We start from the raw sequence: 26,097 nt of genomic DNA, 5'->3' as shown, positions 1-26,097 counted from the left end.
CCACTTTTACTGAATAGTTCTGGGGTGAAGAGCCAATTTAGTTTAAGGAGCCAAGTCAGTGTTAAAATACAGTTGTAAATTAAGTTAAACATAACTTGAGGATTTAATCTTCATTAACCAAGATTCCCAAAGTTGGGAGATATGGCAGATGAAGGGGGCAGAGGACTGCTTCCTGAATACAGTAAATCCTTTCCTATCAGAAAGAACAGCCCACCAACCTCCTTGCCATCACTGTATCTTTTTGCCTATCCCAATACAATCTAGATTTAGAATGTGACCTAGGAATCGGAAGAGGAAAGGTCTGTCTTCCTTATCCATTCCTAATTGAGATCTGACTGCCTCCTTGCCTCCTTGGATTTCTCTCCCCTCTCTCTCTCTCTCTCTCTCTCTCTCTCTCTCTCTCTCTCTCTCTCTCTCTCTCTCTCTCTCTCTCTCTCCAAACTTTGCATATTAAAGATAGGAACACCTCCATAAAATTATTTGTGCACTTTCTCCTGGAACTGGAGAAGCTCTTTTTTGTTACAGTCATAAGACAATGACTTTGTTGCTCAGTTAAAGTAATTAATTTCTTTGTGAAGTATACAGAAGCTGTCAAGTCTATGCCAGTTCTCACCACAATTTAATCATCCCCATTCCCCTTCTTATTTCCCGTAATCTCTCTCACATAGCCATCAGCTTCCTGTGTCTTTCCTGACATCCACTGACTGACACAAGGAATAATTTCCAAATTAAACTACAAACCTGCACGTCTTAAGGTTGTCAGTAAAAAGCACTGGGGAAACCCATGTGATTATGGAGAACGTGCAAACTCCACCATGACAGCACCGGAGGTCAGGATTGAAATTGTTCACTGTAGGCAACCAGCTACAGCTGCATCACTATACTGCCCCAAGAATACCATGGTCTCCTGTAGAAGGTATTTCTATTCCTGTTACTCGGTCTTTCTAGGACCTTGGCCCAAGATTAACAAAGGAAAGCCATTTCATTTCTATGTACTTCAGGTTGTGAGTAACTGGAAGGGGAATTTGCACCAATGGTGGTGCCAACATGCACATGCCACCCAAGATGTGGAGGAAAAGCCCTCTGCTTGGCAGAAAGAAATTGCTTAACTAATTGTCTCAATTAACATTTCAAATGTGGAAAGGCACAGACAGAGTACATGTAGAAACGTTGTTTCCTCTGGTAGGAGAGTCTAGGACAAGAGGTCACAACTTCAAGATTGAAGGGGATCCACATAGAACACAGATGGGGCATGGTTACCATCATGCTATTACAGTACTAGCGACCCTCGTTCGAATCCGGCACTGACTGTCTTCCCTCTGGGTCCTCATGTATCCGCCTACCCTTCAAAACATGTAGAGTTGTCAGTGAATTGGGCAGCATGGGCTTGTGGGCCAGAAGGCCCTGTTATTGTTCTGTATGCCTAAATTTAAAATGTAAAGTTAGAATGACATTTTTATATCCAGAGGATGGTGAATCTGTAGAATTTGTGGCCACAAGCATTTGTGGAAGCCAAGTATTTGGGAGTATTTAAGGCAGAAATTAATAGGTTCTTAATTAGCCAGGGCATCAAAAATTACAAAAAGAAGGCCGGGGGTGGGCCTGAAAGGGAGAATAGATCACCTCATAATTGAATGATGGGGGAGTCTCGAAAGGCTTGATGGTCTATTTCTGCCACTATGTCATGGCCTTAACATAGAGAATGCTGGAAACACTCAGCAAGTAAGGTAACATCCATGGAAAGATGAACAGACATTAAACAGAAAACCTAACTTCTTTCCACAGATACTGCCTGACCTGATGAGTGCATCCAGCATTTTCTGTTTTTGTTTCAGATTTGTAGACTTTCAAGTTTTGAATCAAAACGTCTTTATATTGAGCATTGAACATAGAACATTACAGTACAGTTTGGGCTCTCTGGCCCATGAGGTTGTGATATATACCTAACAAAAATAACTAAACCTTCCCTACCTCATAAATTCTCTATTTTTATTTCTTCACTGTGTTGTCTGTTTAAGGATCTTTTAAATGCCCTGATTGTTCCAGCCTCCACCACCATCCCTGGCAATGGATTCCAGGCACCCACAGCTCTCTTGTAAAAAAAACCCTGATGTTTCCCCAAAACCTTCCCACTTCACTAGGTATTGATATTCTCTGGATTTTGCTACTCCTGGCCTGGGAAAAAGGTCCTGGCTGTCTACCTTATCTATGGTTCTCATAATCTTGTAGACCTCTATTAAGTCACCTCTCATCCTTCTTCGTTCTGAAGAGAAAAGCTCTGCTAACCTTGCCTCATAAGATGTATTTTCCAATCCAGGCACCATCTTGGTAATTTTCCTCTGCACCCTCTCCATTAGCTTCCATATCTTTCCTGTGTCCAGAACTGAACACAATATTCTAAATGTGTTCACACCAGAGATTTATAGAGCTGCAACATTACCTCAGGACTCCCAAACTCAACCCCTGACAAATGACACAGCATACCATAGGCCTTCTTCACTACCTTATTAACATGCATGGCAACCTTGAGACATTTATGGATTTAAAGGCCCCTCTGATCTTCCACACCGTTAAGTATCAGACTATTAACCATGTACTCTGGCTTCAAATTTGACCTTCCAAAATGAATCACCTCACACTGATCTGGATTGAACTCCATCTGCCACTTTTCTACCCAACTCTGCATCTTGTCTCTATCCCACTGTAACCTGCAACAACCTTCCACACTTTCCACAGCGCCTCCAATTTTCGTAACATCCGCAAACATACTGACCCATCCCTCTAATTCTCTGTCAAGAAAAGTGGCAGAATGTTAGACATTTATACCTCCCATTGAGCTTTTCTTTACTGAGGCCTGCAGAAGCAACAGATGAAAGTGTCAGGGGAAAACGGAATGAAGTCATGGAAATTAGAGCAGGGCATAGTTGCTCTGAGTGTACACAGCAATGTACAAACTGGTTATGAAGGTAGTTCGGTAGTTAATGATGCTTGAACTACCCGAGGAAGTGATTTAAACAGCCTTACCAAGGAATTTTTTTGATAATGCAGATGTTTGAAAGGCTGCACAATGCTGTATACAAAATAAAAACAGGCCCTTCGGCCCATCTAGTCCATGCTAACCACTGAGGACTCAGTGGTTATACTATTTGCCATTTTTCTCTCCTCGCATACCCTCCAGCTGACACCAGATTCTACCTCTCACCTGCTCATCTACCATCCACCCTCTGATCACATCGTGGTCACAGGTTCAGTCTTCTGGACGAAGATTGGCTACCAGCTGACTGGCTTAAATCAAAGTTTAGTAGTTCTGCTCCCGAATGACTTTGATAGTCAATGAGGCCCCATCCCAACCTTAGTAGCTGCCCTTTGTTTATCAATTCATAAGCTCATTTATTTAATTACTACTTTTGAGAAAGGAAGACCACTTTCCACCGTTATTACTTCAATACTGCAATGATACAAACATTTAAGCAAAGAGTGGTTCTACTAATTATCCTGCCTTATAAAAACTCATAGAGCAATCAATGAGGGATGGATTTTAGATACAACCAAATCAGCATCGGACACATCCTGAGGACAAAGAGGGTTAAAAAAAATCACCAACCTGGCAGTTATGAGGAATGGTTTGAGTTAATCACAGCCTTGTTTATTTGTTTTATCCTATAAAGAGTCAATTAAGTCAGAAGTTTAATCAACCTTTAATGTTTTAATTGGTAGACATTGGCTTTGATTCAAACACTTCCTGATAATTTTCTACTTGACTATGTCAGTCAACTAGTGCCTTTGCAAATGTTGCTTTCTGGAGAGCTATGTGTAGTAGTGTACAATAGTTTGTTGTTATGCCAAAGGGAGCTAGTTATATTAAGGAGGAGGGTATTTTATTGGTGTTCAGATGGCAAGTTAGTGCTCAAGCGTTGAACGCAATGGAGACCTTAGTTTATGAGTCCAGGCACTCCACATTTGCAGTGCGATCATTCAGAGTATCACCACACATGAGGGTCTCAAGGCTGGAATGTGATGGGAAAGGTGGTGACGTTCACCTGCTGCAGGTGTCCCTGTCAACGCAATTATAGGAAACCTGTATTATTAATCTATCCAAACAAAACATTTAAATGTGATTTGCTGAAGATCCCCAGATGTAGAACCTCAATAGATGTCAATACAGGCTACAGAATGAGACACTTGATATCATTTTTTTCCACCAGTGATAACCTGGAAGTTTGCCTTTCTTTTAAAATGTGGATTCCAAATTCTTGGTAGACTTTGGACCCCAGCTGCAAAGTTCAAGACAACATATTGTCATTATTTGTCTGAGGCTGGGGTTTACTGAAGGGATTAGCTCCATCTCTGAGCATTGACTCAAATCAAATTGTGTCAATTGGTCCAGTAATTGCGCTCAGACCCTTTGGTTCCCATAGATGCTGTGTAACCCACTGGGTTTGTCCAGCACGTTTGTGTATTGCCCTGCTATCATAGCATTTCTAGACTTTCCCGTTGGAACTTGTTACGGGTTATTTTATATATAAATATGTCTTTAAAAGAGATAGATTGTGGGAGTTTAGTGTAGGTCACTTCACTAAAGACATCTCATTTAAAATGCAAGAACTTTGCAGAAAGTGAGACATTGAGATACCAGTGCCTTTGCAAAGGCAATTAAACTGTTTTGGAAGGAACTTCAGAAGCAGGTGCAAATAGATTGAAGCCCAGGCTCAAGTGCTGATAAAGACCTTTCAAAGATTGGATATGGAGTCTTGGGAGTGGTTGTTTGGTTTTCACAAGTGGGGGGGGGGGGGAAGAGAGAGAATTCTGTTCTGCAGTAACTTTTAGAGGCTGTCACATGGAAAGCTAGCAAGCTTGTTGAAAACCCCATTTTGAATATAGGTTATGAGTTCTGTGTTCAGCCTGTTCAAAACCCTTGTAGTCCTTACAAGAGAAAATGGCTGGCTAGAGAATGTTTCTCCTGAAATAGGGGAAACAAGAGGAACTCTGTGGAGATCTGAAAGAAGAGACTATCATTTGGAAAACCCATGATGGGGCATGTTTCTTTGGCAAGACACTGAAGTGGCTGATCATAGGAAATCAGTTTGTGTGTGTCCAACGAGTAACAAATATCTCTCTGAAACCAACTAGAACCTTTTTGAGTGGTAACCATTTAACTTGAAGCACCGGAGCCTGGTGAAAATTCGTAAATATTAAATTCTGTGCACAGTATAAGAATTGCCTGATACCAGTGAACTTGGAGAAATGAGAAGTAAATGATTGGACTATTAAAACAAATAACTTTCCTGAACATACATATTACATACACGTGCACTTAGAATTAGAAGGGGGTTAAGTTAATAGGAATAAGTTAAAGTTTGATCCTGTTTTTATGTTTAAAGAAAATCAAAAGCAACTTTTGTTTAAGTAACCATTTGTCTTGGTAAATTTCCATTGCTGCTAGGTTTTGGGGTCCTCTGGACTCGTAACAAACTCCACTCAGTTGGTTGGGAGTGAAAATCCCAGTATTCTGATAACTGGAAATTAAATTGCACAGAATCACTTTTTTTTGCCCTCTGCTCAATATAATTTTGGAGAAAATCTAAACGAATTGCTAATTGGAGATGTTCTGTGAATTATATGTATTCAGTGTTTGTTATTTCTGGTTCGTATTACCTGATGCACTCTTGAATGAGGAACCCCAGACAAATGGTGATGTGCAGTATTCTGCAATGTACATCTGGTCACCACTCCCACAGTTCTCAACCCAAGGGGGCGGAGCCGGGGGGGGATATTTTTCAAAACTTGTGCCTTTTCAGCCCGGCTACGCCCACGGCCCTCTCACGCCATCCTGGGACCAGAGCTTGGCACTTAACTGGGATATCCCTCATCCTGCCTGCAGGAGAGCAGCACATGACCTCCTCACAAAAATGACTGCAGCTCATTAACCTTTGCTTTTAAGTATTCTTTTAGTGAAGGAAAATAATGCTTCTCCCTCTGGCCGAGCCAGCATTAAACCACGGACAGCTTCTTGGGTTAGTCCATCAAGAGCCTTAGCTCAGAACACCTTGCCTCTCTGCCCACGGACCTCCTTCCCGCAATGTCATAGGGATGGGGGGGGGGGGGGGGAGGGGACGACTGCTGCTGCCCTTAAACTGAGCGAGGATGCGTGGAGGGAGTGAGCAGTCGTGCAAGTCTGCCTGCTCCGCAATGGTGGCACAGCCTAGGGAAGGGGTCTCCAAAGTGGTCTATATCAACCCTTTCAGGAATCTGACATCCCCGTTCCTGCCGGAAGCCTGAGGGGGGCAAGGTTAGGGGGAGCCTTACTAAGCCTAGGGACCCGGGTGGTAGTTAATCCACTACTGGACTAAATTATATATATTAATTACTATATTATTATAGGTAACTAACCTTTTGTGTCCACATTCATTTCCTTTGTACACTGATTGCAAAACCTATGGTCGTAGCCTTTTTTTATGTGCCCTTGTTTCCCCTAATGTCAAAACCTGGCAACGCCACTGTCTCAACCATGTATCTGTACCCTGCACCAAGGGCCACTCATGCAGACGCAAATATTTACAATGCCCAATAAGCCAACTTCCAATAGTTGCAGCTCGAGAAGGTCCTAGATTATGCAGAAAACCTGACCTTGGCTGGTTATCATCTGGATTTCTTCCTATTCCACAGGAGCCCACTTCCTGCCCACTCAGAGCTCACAACCTCTGAGGAATCCCTTTACCTTGCTCACAGATCCCCCCAAGCTGATCCAACATCTTCTCAGAGCATCAACACATTCCCACCCATGATCACTGATATTCGGGGGCACACTATGCCTTGGATTTTGCATGCAGCTGAATTTTCCAGAAACAGGTCAGACCCTTGAACGAACCATTGAGAGTTACCAACTAATCTTTAGGCAGCTAGATGCCACTGCCTTTTTTTAAATTGTAATCACCAGATTTTTACACAATTAAAATTTGTTTCTCATGCTGGAAATAAAAATAGAAAATGCTCAAAGGTCCAGCAACACTTATGGAAATGGAAACACAGTTAACGCTTCAAATCAGTGATCTTCACCTTCCTCTATCAGAATGGGCCGCTTTTGGTCTACTTTCCACACTTCTATTCTCACCTCCTCTCCTCCCACCCACCAACCCAACAGCCTCTACATCCTCTATATTTGAGATATTAATATGACATAGAAGGAGTCCATTTGGCCCACTGAATCTAGGCAAAGGAATCCTGTCAATTCCAACCTCAGTGACCATACAAGGTGGAGATATACATCCAACATTTTGGGGCTGACCCCTCGACTGGTTGAGTTCCTCCTTCATTTTTGTGTTTTTATTAAAATCACAATGTCTGCAAATTTTCATGTTTCACTCCATTCTGCCTCGTACCCTGTAGTCTATTCATTTTCCCCATGCCCATTAAATCCATTCTGACTCTTCAACCACCAAAGTGCAAAAAAATGGGTAAATTTCCAAAGACCATTGCCTTTCTGCCATGGAACACCTGTTGTCTTTGGCAGAAAGTGCAAAATTCATATGGACAGCAACGAAGATCTGAACTGAACCAGAATTGTGGGAGTTGTGAGGCACCCACACTATCTGCTGAATTCCCTCCTTTCAGATTTCTAATGAGAACATTCCCCTGTAATTCCCTGATTCATTCTCCCAGTTCCACCAGCCACTCCTCTTCCCATGGTCTTTCCCTATGGAAATATAGGATAGGAAACCCCCATTCTTTTACTTTCCTTTTTGCCATCCAGAGACCCAAGTGGTCTTTCCTGGTTTGCACAACTGGAATGAGTTCTCCTCTACATTGGACAAATGAAATACAGCCAGGGGTCCGGCGACCTGGGTTCAAACCCATCACTGTCTGTGAGGAGTTTGTACATTGTCCCATGGGTTTCCTCTGGATGCTCTGGTTCCCTCACACCTTTCAAAATGTACAGGGGGTGTAGGTTAATTGGGGTATTTGGGTGGCACAGGCTTGTGGGCTGGAAGGACCTGTTACCCTGCTGCACTGTATGTATGACCTCTGTTCAGTTCACAAAGGGAACCATAAATTTTCAATTGCCAGTCACTTTAATTCTCCATCGCATTCTGACTTCACAATCTCTGACTTCTTAACATTGCTCCAATCACGTCTAATGTAACCTTATCGTCCATCTAGGTAGGTTACAACCCTGGGGATTTAAAATACAAAAATTTCAGAAGCCCAAGCTGATGATGTACGATCGTCCAAATGGAACATTAACTCAGTGTTTTTCTTTCTCCATAGATGCTGCCTAATTTACTGGATACCATTTATCTTAAATTGCAGTGTTATGCACTTTATTGTTATGTTTTTAATTTTCTTCCTCTGCCTTCATTTATCTTCATTTTCACTCTTCCTGAGGGAACAGCTATAATTCACAGGCCTCTCCTCATTGGCAGTAATAGCATTTCTGTCACCTGAACAACCTTGGTCTCCACCCTTTCAGAAATGTTAGTTTTGTTCTCTGCATCCCTTCCCCTTTCTGCAATTCAAAATAAATTGTTTCTTTTCACCTTTCCAGCACTGACGCATGGTCATTCACTTGAAATTTTAACTTTTGTGTTTCTCTTCATGGATGCTGCCTGCCCTGCTTATTTTGTTTCTGATGTAGTTGAACCTTGTGCATCCAAGAAAATATTCCCATGATCATTAATTGGAAGTATAATCACCATTCTAAAAAGCTTCAACATAAAAATGATGTTAAAAATAGGTTAACCATACCAATATTCCTGAGATCGTAGCAAAAATGTTGGTCACAGAATACTCAACAGTAATGTTGTTTCCTGGCAAACTGGTGTGTCGTAGAACTGTTCCATGGACAATTGCTCCAAGTATGAAATTCAAATGGCCAGTTATAATTAAAACAATTCCTATCTTCATCAGCTGCTTTTTATCCAACGAATTATCTGAAACATGAAGAAAGAGAAATACACGTGAAATGTGTTCCTCCCGGTGATCTCTCCCTCAATCCCCTGACTAATGAATACCAGCATTCCATAATCCCTCTTAGCTACCCTATCAACCTGCTCAGCCACCTTGAGAGAGCTATGGATTTGGACCCTAAAGTCCTTCTGACCCTCTTTTTTTTTTGAAGACTTTATTTAAAATTTTATAACATGAATACAATAGAGAATTACATTTAAAGAAAAATTTAAAAAATTAAAATGGTATGATTACAATATTACATCAGAAAACTACACAAAATATCCCCCCCCCCCGTTAATTGTAACACAATTTTAGTAATCTAACTTAAAATTAGTCCAACCCTCCCCCCAAAATAAAGAGTGAAGAGTTAATAAAATTAACAATATTATATATGGAAAAAAAAATACCCACTTACAAAAAAGAGATAAAACTTAACCTAAAAAAAATTCTAACAACAAAAAATTTTTTTTATCAATACTAAAATATCACGCTTAAACATATATTTAAATCAAACTTAAATGCATATAATTAGCAAACGGAGTCCACTTTAACTTATAAAAAGACATCTTATCCTGAATTGAAAAAGATATCCTTTCCATAGTCAAACAAAATTTCATTTCCAAATACCACTTATCTAAAGTTAGTATATTTTTATCTTTCCAAGTAAGTGCTATACATTTCTTAGCCACGACTAAAGCTAAATAGATAAAGGAAATCTGATAATCCTCTAAACCTAAATCAATTAATGATTGCATGTTCCCTAATAAAAATATATCGGGATCTAATACAAGATGGATATTATATAAACTGTTAAAAATAGATTGAATACCTTTCCAAAGCTGTTGCAATCGATCACAAAGCCAAACAGTATGCAAAAAAGTATTGGCCGTCTGATCACATCGAAAACAAGAATCAAACTTACTAAGACCAAATTTTTTTAATTTCTCCGGCGTTAAATATAGCTGATGAATTAAATTATAATTAATCATCGTCCTTCTGACCCTCTACACTGTTATGAATCTTGTCATTAACCACATAGACTGCATTCAAGTTCAACTTTCCAAAGTGCATCACTTCATACTTATCTGGATTGAGCTCCATCTGCCACTTCTCTGCCAATGTTTTATCCTGTCAATGTCCAGTTGTGGCCAAAAACAACCCTTCTACACCATCCACAACATCTCCAACCTTTATATCATCTACAAACCTATTGACCCACCCCTCCACTTCTTCATCCAAGTTATTTATTAAAAAATCACAAGAAGTCAGAGTCCCAGAACAGATCCCTGTGGAATGCTACTAGTCACTGACCTCCAGGCAGAATATATTGAATCTTCTTCTTCCAGATTTCATACATACATAACATCACGTACAACCCTGAGATTCTCTTTCCTGTAGGCCTGGCAGAATTAACACTTATTGACAATGCAAAAAAAAAATTGTAAAATATGTACAGATGTAAATAAAAGATATTGTCCTGCATATACATTATTTGTCTGAATTTGTGTTATGTCTGGTTGTGTGTCTGCATGTATTTGTACTGAGGATCAGAGAACCCTGTGTCGTCGGGTTGTACTTGTACAATCAGATGACAATAAACTTGACAAATAAACAAATGTAAACAACTGACTATGCAAAACAGAGAGGAGAAAAATAAGCAAACAATAAATTGCAAAATAAAGAGTCCTTAAATAAGTCCCTGATTGAGTTTGTTGTTGGGGAGTCTGATAGTGGAGGGGTAGCAGTGAGAGAAGAGCATGTGCTGGGTGGTGTAGATCTTTGATGATTGCTGCTGATGTTCTTAATGGTGGAAAATGGTTTGCCTGTGACGTCCTGGGCTGTGTCTACTACCTTCAGCAGGGTTTCATGCTCGGGGGCATTGGTGTCTCGTCATATTGTGGCGAACCGAGCCACTCCATGATAAACCGACATCTGTAGTTGCGGGCCCCCGCAGGATCAGGAGTTCCTGATGGCCGGGGGGGGGGGCATGAAGAACTCTGGGAGGCGCATGGCTTCAGAGGCCGGATGATGGTGATAGCGCACCAACTGTAATTAAACTCCTGCAAAGATTTCATTAAACAGTTCTGTCGGTTCAGCACACAGACAACTTCTGTTATGCTTTATTTACTGCTCCACTCGCTACAGTTTCCAGTTTACCAGCTATTTCTCTAAACCTTTTGATTTTTTTAAACATTCCAATTTGCAGGCATCCTCCGTGGAGCAGTGTTTTCTCTCCAATTCCACGATCAAATCAGCGCAGCAGGCACTCTCGGGTGACGTATGTTTATGAGATTCTCTTGAAGACAGGCATCTGCTTCCAAACACTGGTGTTTAATCTAATTGGTTTCCTTTCAGGTTGGTGATGAGTCACCTTTCATTCCCCTTCTCAACCTGTATTTGTTTGACTGCTCACACACATGTGATTTTCCTGTCTGAGTCTCTGAAGAAAATAATAGAATATGCTCAAATTTGAACCTGCAGTAACATGTCAGGAAAGCAATTGAACATAGTGAATGGAAATATTTGGTTCACTGAAATGCATTCATTTCAGTGAACCAAATATCTTCATTCCCCTTGACTTGGTCGCTTTACATTTGGTAAAGAAACGTAAATGCTTTGTAAGATCGTCTTCCATTTGTTCCTGTTGCATGGTCACTGGCAGTATACTGACCTGAGTTCAATCCTGATCTCCAATGACTGTGTAAGATTCTCTATGTTATCCCTGTGACCACGTGGGTTTCATTGACTGCTGTTTCCTCTCACATCCCAAATACGTGCTGTTAAAGGCCAGAGTAAATTTCCCCTCGTTTATGTGAGTGGTAGAATCTTGGGGAATTGATGGGAATGTGGAAAGAATAAAATGGGTTAGGGTAAGATGAACATGAAAATGGGTGCCTGACAGCTGACTTGGTGGTCTGAGGAGCTCTCTGTGATCGTGGAACCTTTATTCAAATGAAAACACAGTGGGATATTTCTCTTTATTTATTCTCACTGATTTTACTGCGATGGTTGGGAAATAATTTCTGCAAGCATATTCTGTTATTTTATTATCCTTGATATATTCCTGTCCTGTTATGGTGTGAGTTATGCTGGGTAATATCAACATCATTGTGTTGACTCTTGGGAATTCTGAATCAGTCATGTGGAAATATAATCAAATGGAAGGCAATATAATAGGTGGTTCTCCTTATTGTTCCAAGTTCTAAACCCCAGAGACTATTATATGTTGTCTTAAAATGAAAGCACGGCCCCAAATATGACAGTGAAGTCTCCCTAAATTAAGCACAAACCCAGCATTTCTACAATATTGTAGCTCAAGCATGCAAACTACAGGTTACATGGGATATTGTAGGGGGAGGCACAGTTAGCTTAGCAGTTAGCGCAGCGTTATTACGACGCCAGTGACCCAGGCTCGAATCCGACTCTGTCTATAAGGAGTTTGTATGTTCTCCCTGTGTCTGCGTGGGTTTCCTCCAGAATCCTCCCACCATTCAAAAAAACTTATCGGGGGTGTAGGTTAATTGGGTGGAATTGGGCGGCACAGGTTCGAAGGCCGAAACAGCCTGTTACTGTAAGTCTAAATGAAATTAAATTACAAATAAATTAGTTTAAATTCTACTTTATAATACGATTATTTATCCAAAAACCAGGTTTTATTCTGAATAACTCTTGTGTTTTTTTAATCCTAACTGGTTCTCTTTTAACAGCACATGTCTGACCTGCTGAGTATTTTTGAAATTCCTCATTTTTACTCCAGTAGACCTAGTATTTCATCCATTCACCCTTTTCGCCTCCATGGGATGAACATATGTTTAAAATTCACACCATTTTATCACAAGTCTCAGACATCATAGGGAGTTTCCTATTGCTACATGGTTTGCTGCATCATGACCTTTCTGCCAAATCTCTTGTGAATTCTCATCCTGGATCATACACTCAACCTTGCACTCAATGTCACCAAAAACTAAGGAGCTGATTGTGGAGATCAGGAAGAGAAAACCAGGGGTGTACGATTCACTGATCACTGAGGGATCAGTGAGTAAATTTAAGTTCTTGGGAGTCACTATCTCGGAGAATCTTTTCTGGACCGAACGTGAAGAAAGTACATCAGCGCCTGTCTAACTACCACCAGCATGTAACCTATTTACCAGAGCTCCCAGCACACTTGATCACTGCTACATCAAGATAAGGAAGGCTACCGTTCTTTTCCAAGACCACAATTTGGTAAGTCAGATCATTGGGTTGTGCTCCTTCTGGCTCATACAGATAGAGCCTAAAAAGAGAGGCTCTGGAGGTCAGGACAGCTAGAAAGTGGTCACAGGAGGCTGAAGAGCGATTACAGAACTTCCTCGAGTCGGCAAATTGGTCACTGTTAAAGGACTCAGTAGAAAATCTGAACGATTACACCAGGACTGTCACAGACTTTATCAAAATAGCTGTGGATGAGTGTGTCCCCACCAAATCATTCAGGATTTTCCCCAGAAGCCCTGGGTGAACAATGACATCTGGAACCTGCTGAGAGCCATTTAAGCCAGGCATTTAAGTCCAGAAATTCAGATCAGTTCAGCAGTAGCAGGTACGACCTGCAAAAAGCTATCTCCCAGGCGAAGTGGAGATTCTGGATGAAAATGGAAAGAACAAGGGACACCTGACAGCTTTGGCAGGGCCTAAATGCCATAACCTGTTACAAAACCAAATTGGTAAAGTAGCAGACAGCAAAGCTTCTCTCCCAGTGGAACTCAATGCCCTCTAAACCCGATTTGATGACACTAACAGCAAAGAACCACCCCTCCTCATCCCCACGTCCCCTGATGATACCATCCTGTCTGTATCTGAGGATGACATGCATGCTGCCTTCAGGAGAATAAATCTGAGGAAAGCATCTGGCCCAGATAGAGAATCTGATCAAGTAATAATGATCTGTGCTGGCCAACTTTCCAAGGTATTCACCGATATCTTCAATATCTCACTCCAGCAGGGCATGGTACCCACCTGTTTCAAACAGGAGTCAATCATACCAGTGCCCAAGAAGAGTGCACTGACCTGCCTTAATGACTATCGACCAGTAGCTCTTGCATCAACAGTAATGAAATGTTTTGAAAGACTGGTGATGAAGCGTATCAGCTCCTGTCTGAGTGGTGACATTGATCCATTCCAGTTCACCTATCATAGAAACAGGTTTACAGTGGATGCCATCTCACTGGCTCTACACAAAGCCCTGGAACACCTGGACAGCAAAGATGCATACAACAGGATGCTCTTTATCAACAACTAGGGTTCAGCATTCAAAATTGATCAATAAACTCCAAGACCCGCTGTGTAATTGGATCATGAATTTCCTCACCTCCAGACCACAATCAGTGAGGATTATTAAGAACATCTCCTCCACAATCTCCACCAGTACCAGAGCACAACAGGGCTGTGTTCTTAGGCCCCCTGCTCTACTCACTTTACACCTACAATTGTATGGCTCAGTACGACCACAACACCATATACAAATTTGCCGTCGATATCACAGTAGTGAGTTATATAAAGGAAAGAAATGAGTCAGCATACAGGATGGAGATTTAAAATTTGACTGAATGGTGCACCAATGACAACCTTGCACTCATTTGTCACCAAAACTAAGGAGGTGATTGTTGACTTCAGGAAAGGAAAGCCAAAGGTGTACAATCCAATGATCATTGGGGGGGACAGAGGTGAAGAGAGTGAGCAAATTTAGGTTCTTGGAAGTCACTATCTCAAAGATCTTTCTTGGACCCAACACACCAACAGCATCGTGAAGAAAGCACCTCTACTTCTTCATGAGTTTGTGGAGGTTTGATATGATACCAGAAACTCTGGCAAATTTCTACAGATGTGTGATGAAAATTGTGCTGAACGGCTGCATCACAGTCTGTTATGGGGCCACCAATACTGCTGAGCATAAAACCCTGTAAGTGGTAGTGGACACATCTCAGGAATCACAGAAAAAAACCATCCCCACCATCAATAACATCGACAGAGAACACTGCCGTCGGAGAACAGCAGCAATCATCAAGGATCCACATAACCCAGAACACACTCATTTTCCTTGCTACCATCAGGAAAGAGGTCTCACACCACCAGGTTCAGGAACAGCTGCCATTCCTTCACCATCAGTCTCCTCAACAACAAATTCAATCAGACTCATTTAAGGACTCTTTTGCACTTTTATTGATTTTTTTTCTCTCTGTGTTACACAGAGTTTGTTTATATTTCTTTATTTGTTTACATGTGTACATTAGGTACAGATTTTTTTGCACTACCAGTAAGGGGTGATTCTGCCTCACCTGTAGGAAAAGGAATCTCAGGGTTGTATGTGATGCCATGTATTTACTCTGACAATAAATCTGAAATCCGATTCTGAATATGTAACTTAAGCAGTGGTGCAGGAGGGAGGATTTTAGATTCTTGAGGCAATGTAACCATCTGGGGAGGTGGTCTACACCTGGATAGGACCAAGATCAATGTCCTGTGGGATTTTTTTTGCTCGTGCTATTGATAACGGTTTACACTAATATAGCAGGAGAATGGGAATCCATCAGAAACACAGATGTGAGCAAATGCAGAGACAAAAGCATAAGTTAGAAAAGAGAAAAGTATAAGGGAGCGTAAGAGTAAAAAAGTATAAGACAGGTCAAATGCAAAAGACTGAGAGATTACTAGATGGAAGGGTAGTTCAAAGGCATTCAAAACATGATGTGCTTTCACACTGAGATCCCAGTAAATTGTCATGTCAACGACCTGTTTAAAGCTGGGTTGGGTCAGATCGGAACCAAGAAAAGCTGGTTCAGTTGTATCCTTTTACATAGGGATCTGGCATCCTTGTGCAAAAGGAGACAGGACCTGCAGCATTGCAGAGATTACACGCTGGGAAGGCAAGTAAGCCTTTTACACTAGAGCCGGTGTGAAATGTACTGGTACAACCTACCTTGGCGGCTAAGTATCAGGATGAAAGTGACACCCTCCCACCCCCCCCCCCCCCCCCCCCCATACCATGTTGTTCATATTCACACAGGTAAGTGAAATGGTTAAAAAGCCGATTAAATACCGGCTTTCAGGGGCAGTGTGAAAGCACCTAATGTCAATGAACTTATGGCACAAATCAGTACAAAGGGATATGATTTAGTGGCCATTACAGAAACGTGGTTGTGGGGTGGAGATCCAGTAATTGGGAATTAAATATTAGAAGTATCAGGTAATTAGCTAGGATAGGCAGGAGGTAAGGGAGGCAGGGTAGCCCTCTTTCAAGGATGAGATCATGAACATAATGAGAGACGTTATCAGATCTAAGGAATAAAATATTTAATCCATCTGGTTACAGATTAGGAATAGTAAAGGGAAAACATCACTTGTGGGAGTTATCAATAGGCAACAAATAATAACTCTACAGTGCCACAGGCAACAGACCAGGGGTGGCCAAACCGCAGCTTGCGAGCCACATGCTGCTCTTTGACCTTTAATATACGGCTCGCTGTCGGTCTCCCCACCCCCCCACTCCCCTCGCCCGCCCGACACCCACTGCCGGTCTCTCCCCCTCGCCCGCCCATCTCGCGCTGCCAGTCTCTCCCACTCGCCCACCTGTCTCCTGCTGCCGGTCTCTCCCCCTCGCCCGGCCGTCTCACGCTGCCAGTCTCTGCCCCTCGCGCTGCCAGTCTCGTGCTGCTGGTCTCTCCTTCTCGCCCGCCCAACTCGCACTGCTGGTCCCCCCCTCACTCGCCCGACTCGCTTCTTTAATAGCCTGACATTTGTAGCATTGTATTTTAGTCATAAAAATATGATTTATAATAAGAGTAATTTTGTAAGGTGGAAATCTGATTAAAATGTCTCATTTTTTTGGTTTACCTTTTTTTACATATTTGTGATGATTGAAACTAATACAAATTAACAGTTTAAAAACTGCATGCATGAATAAATATTATTGCATTTAATATGCATTTCTTAAAATTTATATAATTTTTTTGTTACAAAATGTGTATGTAACAATAAAAACATATGTGTGAATTTTGTTCTTGTCCTACAGCGCTCAAGCATCTGAGCTTTATCATTTGTGGCTCCTATATTAAGCAAGTTTGGCCACCCCTCTAATAAACCATATGTATCTGATGCATGTGAGAATAGTATGGCAGTTGTCATGGGGTTCTCTATCTTGCACATAGATTGGGCCAATCAAGTTGGTCAAAGCAGTCTTGGGGAGGGGTTCATACAATGTGTTCATGATAGCTTTCTTGAGGAACACATTACCAATCCTACAAAGGAATATGCTATCTTAGATCTGTTCCTGTGTAATGACACAGGTAAAAATAATGATCATGTAGTTTGGAATCCTCTCAGAAAGAGAGATCACAGTATGACTGAATTTCTCATACAAATGATGGGTCCGATAGTAAGGTCTAAAACCAGTGTAGACAAGAGTGATGACAACAGGAGGAAGGAGGAATTGGGTAGTGGAGACAGCACACGGGCAACATGGTGGAACATTTGAGAAACATTGGAAGACTTTCAAAGATTTTGCACAGTGCTCAACAAAAGTGAACTCCCGTTAAAAAATAGGACAGTGAGGGGTCGGAAGAGCCAGCCTTGAATAACAAAGGGAATAAAGGAAGGCATCATACTAAAAGCTCGTGTGTACAAAGTTGCCTGCAGTAACGGGAAAATGTAAGATTGGGAAAACTTTGACAAAGAAAGCAAAAATAGATTATGAAATAAACTTGCACAAAATATAAACACCGATAATAAGTATTTTATAATTACATAAAGCAGAATAGGATGGCTCAAGTGAATGTAGGTCCTGAGGAAGGTAAGAAGGGAGAATTAATATTAGGTAATGCAATAATGGTTGAGGACTTGAACAACTATTTTGTGTCCTTCTTTCCAGTGGAAGGTACCTCTAACATTCCAAAGTGTGAACTGAGGACCTCATTACAATTGCTATCTCTAAACAGGTAGCAATATGTCATCGGATCCTGATGGAATGCATCAAGTGTTCTGAAAGAATTGGCAGAAGGTAATAGTAGATGCATTTTGTGGTAATTTACCAAATTTCTCTGAACTCCTGACAGGTCCCAGCAGATTGGAAGACAGTGAATGTCACACCACTCTTAAAGAAATGACGTAGGCAAAAGACAGGGAACTAAATGGCAAATAGTTTTATGTCTGTAGACAGGAAAATTATTAAGAAAATAGTGAGATACCTGGATAGAAATTGTTCCATTCAGCAGAAGCAGCGTGGATTCAAAAAAAGACAGATCATGTTTGACAAATTTACTGGAGCTCTTTGGAGATATAAGGAGTACAGAGGATAGAAAAGAACTAATGGAAGGAATAAATAATCTCACACACACACAAGTTATGCTTACTATGGCAAACTTATTTCAAACTTCTCTTTCTAAGTAAACAGTATAACCAAGAGCTCAGCCATGTTCTTTGTTGATTAAGTACAGTTATAATGATGTCACTCACGTCAGAGAACAATACCATGCCACAAAACTATCACTGCTTTGATTCAAATGATATGCAATGTATGGTTTCTTCACTCTTTGGACATTATGGTGTATTACACTGTTTGTCTGCTGCAGACAGATTTCTGCTCTATGGATTTCAGTGTATGAGTTGTTCGGTGGGGAGAAACTAATCTTCTAATCAAAGCAAACTATTGACATTTGGTTTTGACATACCAAAAGGTTAAACATTAACTCTCATTCATAAGAAAACAATAGAGAAGGTTATCACCATGACCTTACTCACTTGTCCTATCTATCCAAAACAACCACAAGCCACATCAACCAATTGACATGCCAACAATTGTTCTTCAGTTTTATTGGATGAAGCCTCAGGTCACTGGAACCTTGCCTTGAGCAGAAAGGGAATGAGGTAATAGCATTATGTGCAATGACTTGTGAAGATAATGATATCTGCATATATTCACTAAACCCAATCACACAATCAAAATTACTCCCAGATAAAACCATTTTTTTAATAAAAATTGTGAAAATTAAATATTCCACTAAAGTGAAAACAACATTACAATGAATGTTTTGTGTGGTGTTTTATAGTAGAATCACCACCACCATGTTAATTAGCAGTTTTGAACTTTCCAAATTAAACTCAGATTTAATGGGCAGTCTCAGGTTTCCAAAGGAAAAATTAAAATTATGACCAATAAAGTTTGATTTATATGAGCACACATCAAAAAAAAATAAGATGCTCTCAAATACAGATAGAGTCAGATAATTAGAATGAACAAAAACCAGTCTCGATGGGAATCAGTTTATTTTTCCAAATTTATATGCTCATGCATAATTACCTAAAAAACCACTTCAAATATTAAAATTGTAGGTCTCCTTAAATTAACCCCACAAAAAATTCCACACATGGAAGATATTAAACATGCACACTATAAGTTGAAGATGAAATCAAGTTAGCAATTTCAAATTTTTATCCAGTAAATGTAATAGTTTATTCTCTTGAGCAACATGTAGATGGGTGGTATAGTTAGAGTAGTGGTTACCGCAATGCTGTCACAGCAGCAGCGAACTGGGATCGAATCCAGCTCTCTCTGTAAGGAGTTTGTACTTTCTCTCCATGTCTAAGTGGGTTTCTTCCCACCCTTCAAAACGTACTGGGGATGTAGGTTAATTGGGGCTATTTGGGCGGCATGGGTCTGTAGGCCAGAAAGGCCTCTATATATAAATTAAATTTTAAAAAATTAAATATGAATCTTCTTTATGGAATTATTATTAATCACTGAAATCAGACAGTTAATATTGTATAAACAGCATGTGAAATATGAAACTTATTAATCTGCACACTAGAGCATTCTAATGCAATCATAAACCAAAGTTAAAACAGTGCTGCATGGTTTAATAACTCTCCATATAATTACCCAAAAAATGCAATGAGTACAGGAGTGGGGACATCATGTTACAACTGGACAAGACATTGGTGAGACTACACTTGGCGTACTGCAGTCACCCAACTATAGCAAAGATATCATTAGGCAGGAAAGAGTGCAGAAAAGATTCAGGAAAATGTTACCGGGACTGGGCTGCTTGAATTATAAGGAGAGACTGGATAGGCTGGAACTTTCCTCTGTGACGAGTAGGACAGTTAAGGGCATAGATCAGTTAAATAATCGTAGTCTTTTTCCCAGGGTAGTGGCTCTAAAATGAAAGGGCATTGATTTAAAGTGAGTGGGGAAACATTCAAGAGACTTGAGGAATACCTTCTTTTCACAGAGGGTGGTTGGTACATGGACCCAGCTGTCAGAGGAGGTGGTAGAGATGGGGATAATTGTAATGTTTTAAAGACTTTTAGATTGGTTCATGGACAGCAAAAGTTAAGAGGGATATGGACCGAATGCAGACAAATGGGAGTAGTTTGGTCAGCATGGATAGAATGGACTTCGGGGACTATTTCCATACCATCGACCTCTATTACTTGATAACTTATCACATGCAGAAAGACGAGGGGTTTATAGAGGGATTTATTTCTATTCGTTAACTTTTGGAAATCACTCTTGCATTTGGATATCTTTTACTGTGTGATGGATTTGCAATTTACACCTCAATAATAAGAGTGCCTGATGTTCACTGTGACAACTGAAAAGCATTTAAAAAGTCTGATGAATTCTTCATTGCCAAAATGTTAATGTCCTAGCAGGAAGGGTTGCCTGTAGTTTTTCATTCATTCCTGACTTAAATTCCCTGACTCTGCACACTATTGTTGCCAGTCAACCATGAGGTTGATTGCTTTGTATTTCTCCCAGTCTTGTTTGCAGCACATTCGAGAAAATCCAAACCCCCCCCACCCCCCAACTATGCTGCAGCCCCCAAGGTTCCGTATGAGAATGGCTGGTCTAAACCATTTATGAGCAATTGCACATTGGCAGGAAGTTACTTCCAAGTTCTTGTCAAATGAGCGATTCACTCTGAAGCGCACCTGGTTTCTTTGCTGCACGTGAGAAAACAAATAGCTTTCGATGTGCACAAGAGCCAGCCGATCTCCACAATGAACAATGATCAATCTCCAAATTGCATTAATAACTGGTTGTAATGGAGTGACAAATAATCTTCTGTAAAGTTATGTCTAAAGAGAATATAACATTATATTATCTTCTCCTTTAAAAATAAGGTATCAAACCAGCCCAATGAATTTATGCACAGTGTATCATGGTATTAAGAATATAATAACATTTCAAATTGAACCACCCCAACGTCTAGTTTTTTTTCAAATAAAATGTTATAACAGTTGTCTACAAAATTATTCTAGGCTAATTCCACATATTTTTCTTTCTCTTTGGCTTTGCTTCGCGGACGAAGATTTATGGAGGGGGTAAAAAGTCCACGTCAGCTGCAGGCTCGTTTGTGGCTGACAAGTCCGATGCGGGACAGGCAGACACGGTTGCAGCGGCTGCAGGGGGAAATTGGTGGGTTGGGGTTGAGTGTTGGGTTTTTCCTCCTTTGCCTTTTGTCAGTGAGGTGGGCTCTGTGGTCTTCTTCAAAGGAGGTTGCTGCCCGCCAAACTGTGAGGCGCCAAGATGCACGGTTTGAGGCGTTATCAGCCCACTGGCGGTGGTCAATGGGGCAGGCACCAAGAGATTTCTTTAGGCAGTCCTTGTACCTTTTCTTTGGTGCACCTCTGTCACGGTGGCCAGTGGAGAGCTCGCCATATAACACGATCTTGGGAAGGCGATGGTCCTCCATTCTGGAGACGTGACCCATCCAGCGCAGCTGGATCTTCAGCAGCGTGGACTCGATGCTGTCGACCTCTGCCATCTCGAGTACTTCGACGTTAGGGATGAAAGCGCTCCAATGGATGTTGAGGATGGAGCGGAGACAACGCTGGTGGAATTCCACATATATTAACATGACAAACATCTACTTTCTGCATACTTATAAATAGTAATGATAATACAGGAACATTATGAAAATGTATTTTTCTGATATTGTACAGCTTTTCCAATACATTTCATAATATTCCTGTATAATCATTACTATTTAAGTATGCAGAAAATAGATGTTTGTCACGTTAATATTAACACCCTGTTTATTTTTCTGATATTAGCACAGTTTTTCTAATAAACAGGATGTTACGAGCTCAGAGGACCCCAAAACCCAGCAGCAAGATATTCACCAAGACAAATGGTTATTTAAACAAAAGTTGCTTTTAATTATCTTTAAACATGAAAACAGCATCAAACTTATTGACTTAACTAACCTAACTTAACCCACTTCTAATTCTAAGAGCACGTGTATGTAATGTGTGTGTAAGTATAGAAAAGTTCTTTGATTCACAGTCCAATCTCACTTCTCATTCCACAAAATTCACTAGTTGCAGGCAATTCTTATACTGTGCACAGAATTTAACATGTATAAAGTTCACCAGGTTTTGGTGCTTGAAAGGTAAATGGTTACCGCTCAGGAAGGTGCTTGTTGGTTTTCAGAGAGAGATTTGTTGTTTGCTGGACACCCACAAATGATTCCTTGTAACCAGCCACTTCAGTGTCTTGCCGAAGAAACTTGTCCCCTCAGGGTTTTCCAGATGATAACCTCTTTCTTTCAGGTCACCAGAGTGCCTTTTTGTTTCTCTTATTTCAAGTGAAACATTAGACACCCAGTCCTCTCCTCTTGTATGAACCACAAGGGCTTTGACCAGGCTGAACTAAGCACTCAGAACTCATCTTCCAAATGGGGGTTTTCCACAAGCTTGCCAGCTTGTCCTGTTCCAGTCCCAGCTGCTGCTGCTGGCTGTAAAACTGAACAGAACTCTCTCTCTCTTTCTTGCTTTCTCTCTGAGGGAGAGAGGGAGAGAGAGAGGGGGGGGGAGGAAGAGAAAGCCTGTTTTACTCTCTCTGCTTGCAAAACCACATGACCCTCTTAGAAAAGCAAGTTCCACTCTGCACTCTCCTTCCTACAAACAAGCTATAAAGTCCTTATACAGTTAAAAAAAAAACCCAGTATCAGCACCTATGGGGTTTGATAGATGCCAGATATGTGAATTTGCTGGTTGGTTGAGATTGCGTGTTGTGTGGATTGCAGAACAGATTGCTGGGGGCACTGATTTTAAATCTTCATGTGTTTTACCTGTTTATTTTCTGTGATTTTTTTTGTTGCTTGAGGCTGCCAATTGCTTGAATTCAGATAATGGAGATTTTACTGTATCTGGAATCCTTTCCCTAAAACACAGTCTTTCATTTCCACATCCTTTTCTTCTCTCCGATACTCATTAAACTCAGTCCTTTGGCCTCGTCTTGGCTCACAATCCTACTTTTTGCTGCTTTGGAGAGGTAATTTTGATTTGTTTATTTTTCTGTGAATTATCTTGATTTTCTCTTCTCTCAGAAAGTTTAAATTCCAAAATCACATCATTCAATACATAATGTAGAAGAGTATTTCTTAACTTGCAGTCAATGGTTTGTTGTAGATGATCTGTTGTGACATGGTGAAAGCAAATATCACTGATATAATTAACGAGTAATATGTAATCAGGTTGTAAAATTTTGACAACAAAAAAGTTCAAACGTTTGTGAACTATTTTTCCAACAAAACAAAAAAAACCAGTTTCAAGCTCACTAGCCTCCCTCCCCCACCTGATGGTCTAAGAGTATGTTATAGGCGGCGGGCTTAAGTAAAGGAATAAAAGGTGGTTTATAGATGTTGAAAAACGTTGAGAATCATTGATCTTCTACAGTGATTGACATCATTTTATGTTTTTTTTCAGACATGACACTAACCTGAGAACATGTCTGCTCTTTCCAAAGTGAACTCGGAGTTCTCTTGATACCTGACCAATATTTATCCCACAATTAATTGAACTATGGGGGCATTTCTCTTGATTGTGTAACTTCCACATATGCATAATAACATTGTTTTATTTTTCGATGAAGCAACAATGAATATCCTTTCCGTTTGTAGAAAAGATACCCCAACTGTATCTATTAGTGGGTAATATGCTGTCTTCCTGTTAGATGCAGAGCACTGAAAATGGATATGAATTTGCCACAGCATGTAACGGTGATTCATTTGTAGAATATTAGTGGAATGAAACAGTTTTTCTCCATGCTTGCCCAGGTGGAAAACACAACACATTCTTGTACATCAAGTTCCTCTGATATAATAGGTGTGGTTCATAACAGATCTAGCATCTCAAAACAGGCAATCGTGTGGATGGACCATCTGGATCACCAGGGTTGTATTCCATCACAACTTATAACAGCATATCCTTCACTCTGCCATTACAATTAAGCCAAAGGATGAACAAGTTTCGAGGAGTGCAAATAAACAGAGGGTAAGAGCTTTTATCGATAAGGAAAAGAATGGCAGGAGATCTAATCGAAACAGACAAAATTCTTAAAAGTGCTTGACAGGCTGGGTGCAGAGGATCTTTCCTTTGAATGAGGAGACTGTAATCAGGTGAGCAGTTTAAAAATAAGGGTAAAGAGTTTAGGATTGTGATTAGAAAAAAAAAATCCCTTTGCTAAGAAGATGCTGAACCTCAGGAAATCACTGAAATAGCTCAATTATTATGTTTATTCAAAATAAGGCAAAACAGAGAGCCATAGATTTCTGAATATTTAGGGAATCAAGGGATCATGAAAGAAAGTGGTGTGGTAGAAGATCTGCCATTATCTTGATGAACCATGGGGCATGAACCATGTAAACTGGATGGTCCATTTCTTATGTTCTGATCGTCTTTATGAGTATTTGTGCTGAATATGTTGTGTATAATTATTTTGGAAAGTTCAAGGAGGATCTTTCAAAACTCATTTTCAACCAAACAAAATTGCCACTGATTGAATTATTTGCCACCTGAAAGGATAGAATATTTATGAACAGAATTATGAATAATCCTAGAGAAAAACCAAAAGACCACATCATTCAAACTTCATGTAAGTTACAATGTATTTTGTCTATAAAAATTTTTTTTTAGGGTCTGCAAATAAAATTTCCTGCTGTTTGACTAATTTCATGACCTTGCTTTGTGCTCTACCTCTTTTCCTGAAATAATAATTATTTTAAAGTACAAATCAATATGCAATCCATCCATTAGTTTTTGTTTTTCATTAACTTGTAACCTAAACATACAACACCGATACTGAACTTATTATCTGCAATAGAAATATTTCAGTTAATAACTCCAAAATAAATATTAACAAAGTACCTGCAGAACATGTATTCAGGGCTTGGCTCACACAATGATTGATGCTTTATATATGCAATAACCACCAGCATTTTTTTTGGGAGGGGAATTTGGAAATCAATAACTTTCCATAATGTTTCCACTGTTAAAAAAGTTTGCCATATTTAGATCCCATTTTCAAAGAATATTATTATTTCATCTGACTCCCTATTTGGGATGACAGATGGCTACTGGATGATACTCCAGACCCAAGTTGATTTCTATCTTTTCTTCAAGTAGTTGAAGGAAATGGACAAGATCAAACATCAGAACATTATTTTTTAAAAATACTTTGCATCTGAATCGAAACAACCATTAAAATAAAGCCCGATTAAAACAACTGCATTTGCCATGTCGAGAATATTCGCCCTGTATTTGCAAGAATTTGGAAATATTTATTTAGCTCGGACGACATCAGCATCCATGCCTTCCGCTGGGAATTTTGTTCAGTTTATACGTGGCATCACGTTCTTGTTGGGGGTTGGCAGTAAATTTAACAGGGCGGATAAATGAAGAGGGAAGTGGGAGCAGGAAACCCCAGGTATCAAGTGAAGAGATCCTTCCCCGAATTGCAGCAGGCGCAAACAGCGCGCTGCCTTGAATTGGACTCGGTGCAAACACTTCCTTTGTCTAGGCTCGCACCTCTCCTTCTGGTTTGAAAAACATCATTTGTTCACTCATTAATTCCCCAACCTCACCATTGCCAATGCACAGAAGGAGACCTTACCTTTTCTGCACATCTTAACTCTCAAGACACAGTGTCTCACTTCCATCAATAAAACTCCATGAAACTTAGAAGACACAATGAAGTCGAGCCATTGCAGCCAGCAAAGCCACACCCACGCTGTGTTAACCTCTTCGGTGGAGGCTGTAAAAGAAGAATTGCTGGATTTAGAATCTTGTTTAAACAGATTATGACTGTTTCTCCTCCCCTGACAGCAGAGCTCAGTG

The 26,097-nt window shown here is 40.4% G+C and overlaps 1 protein-coding gene across 1 annotated transcript in view; it reads right to left on the bottom strand.

The window, feature by feature from the left end:
• The window catches only part of LOC138741473 (keratinocyte-associated protein 3-like), a 40,803-nt gene extending 14,706 nt beyond the window's left edge, over positions 1–26,097 (bottom strand). Inside the window, exons 1-2 of the mRNA XM_069895645.1 lie at positions 25,874–26,097; positions 8,743–8,927 (exon numbers count right to left, since the gene is read on the bottom strand). Coding sequence (XP_069751746.1) covers positions 8,743–8,927; positions 25,874–25,919 — 231 coding nt within the window. The 5' untranslated portion in view covers positions 25,920–26,097. The remainder of the gene's footprint in view (positions 1–8,742; positions 8,928–25,873) is intronic.

The sequence above is a fragment of the Narcine bancroftii genome, chromosome 8, assembly GCF_036971445.1.
Source record: "Narcine bancroftii isolate sNarBan1 chromosome 8, sNarBan1.hap1, whole genome shotgun sequence".
Lineage (NCBI taxonomy): Eukaryota > Metazoa > Chordata > Chondrichthyes > Torpediniformes > Narcinidae > Narcine > Narcine bancroftii.
This window is presented reverse-complemented; position numbering and strand designations above follow the sequence as displayed.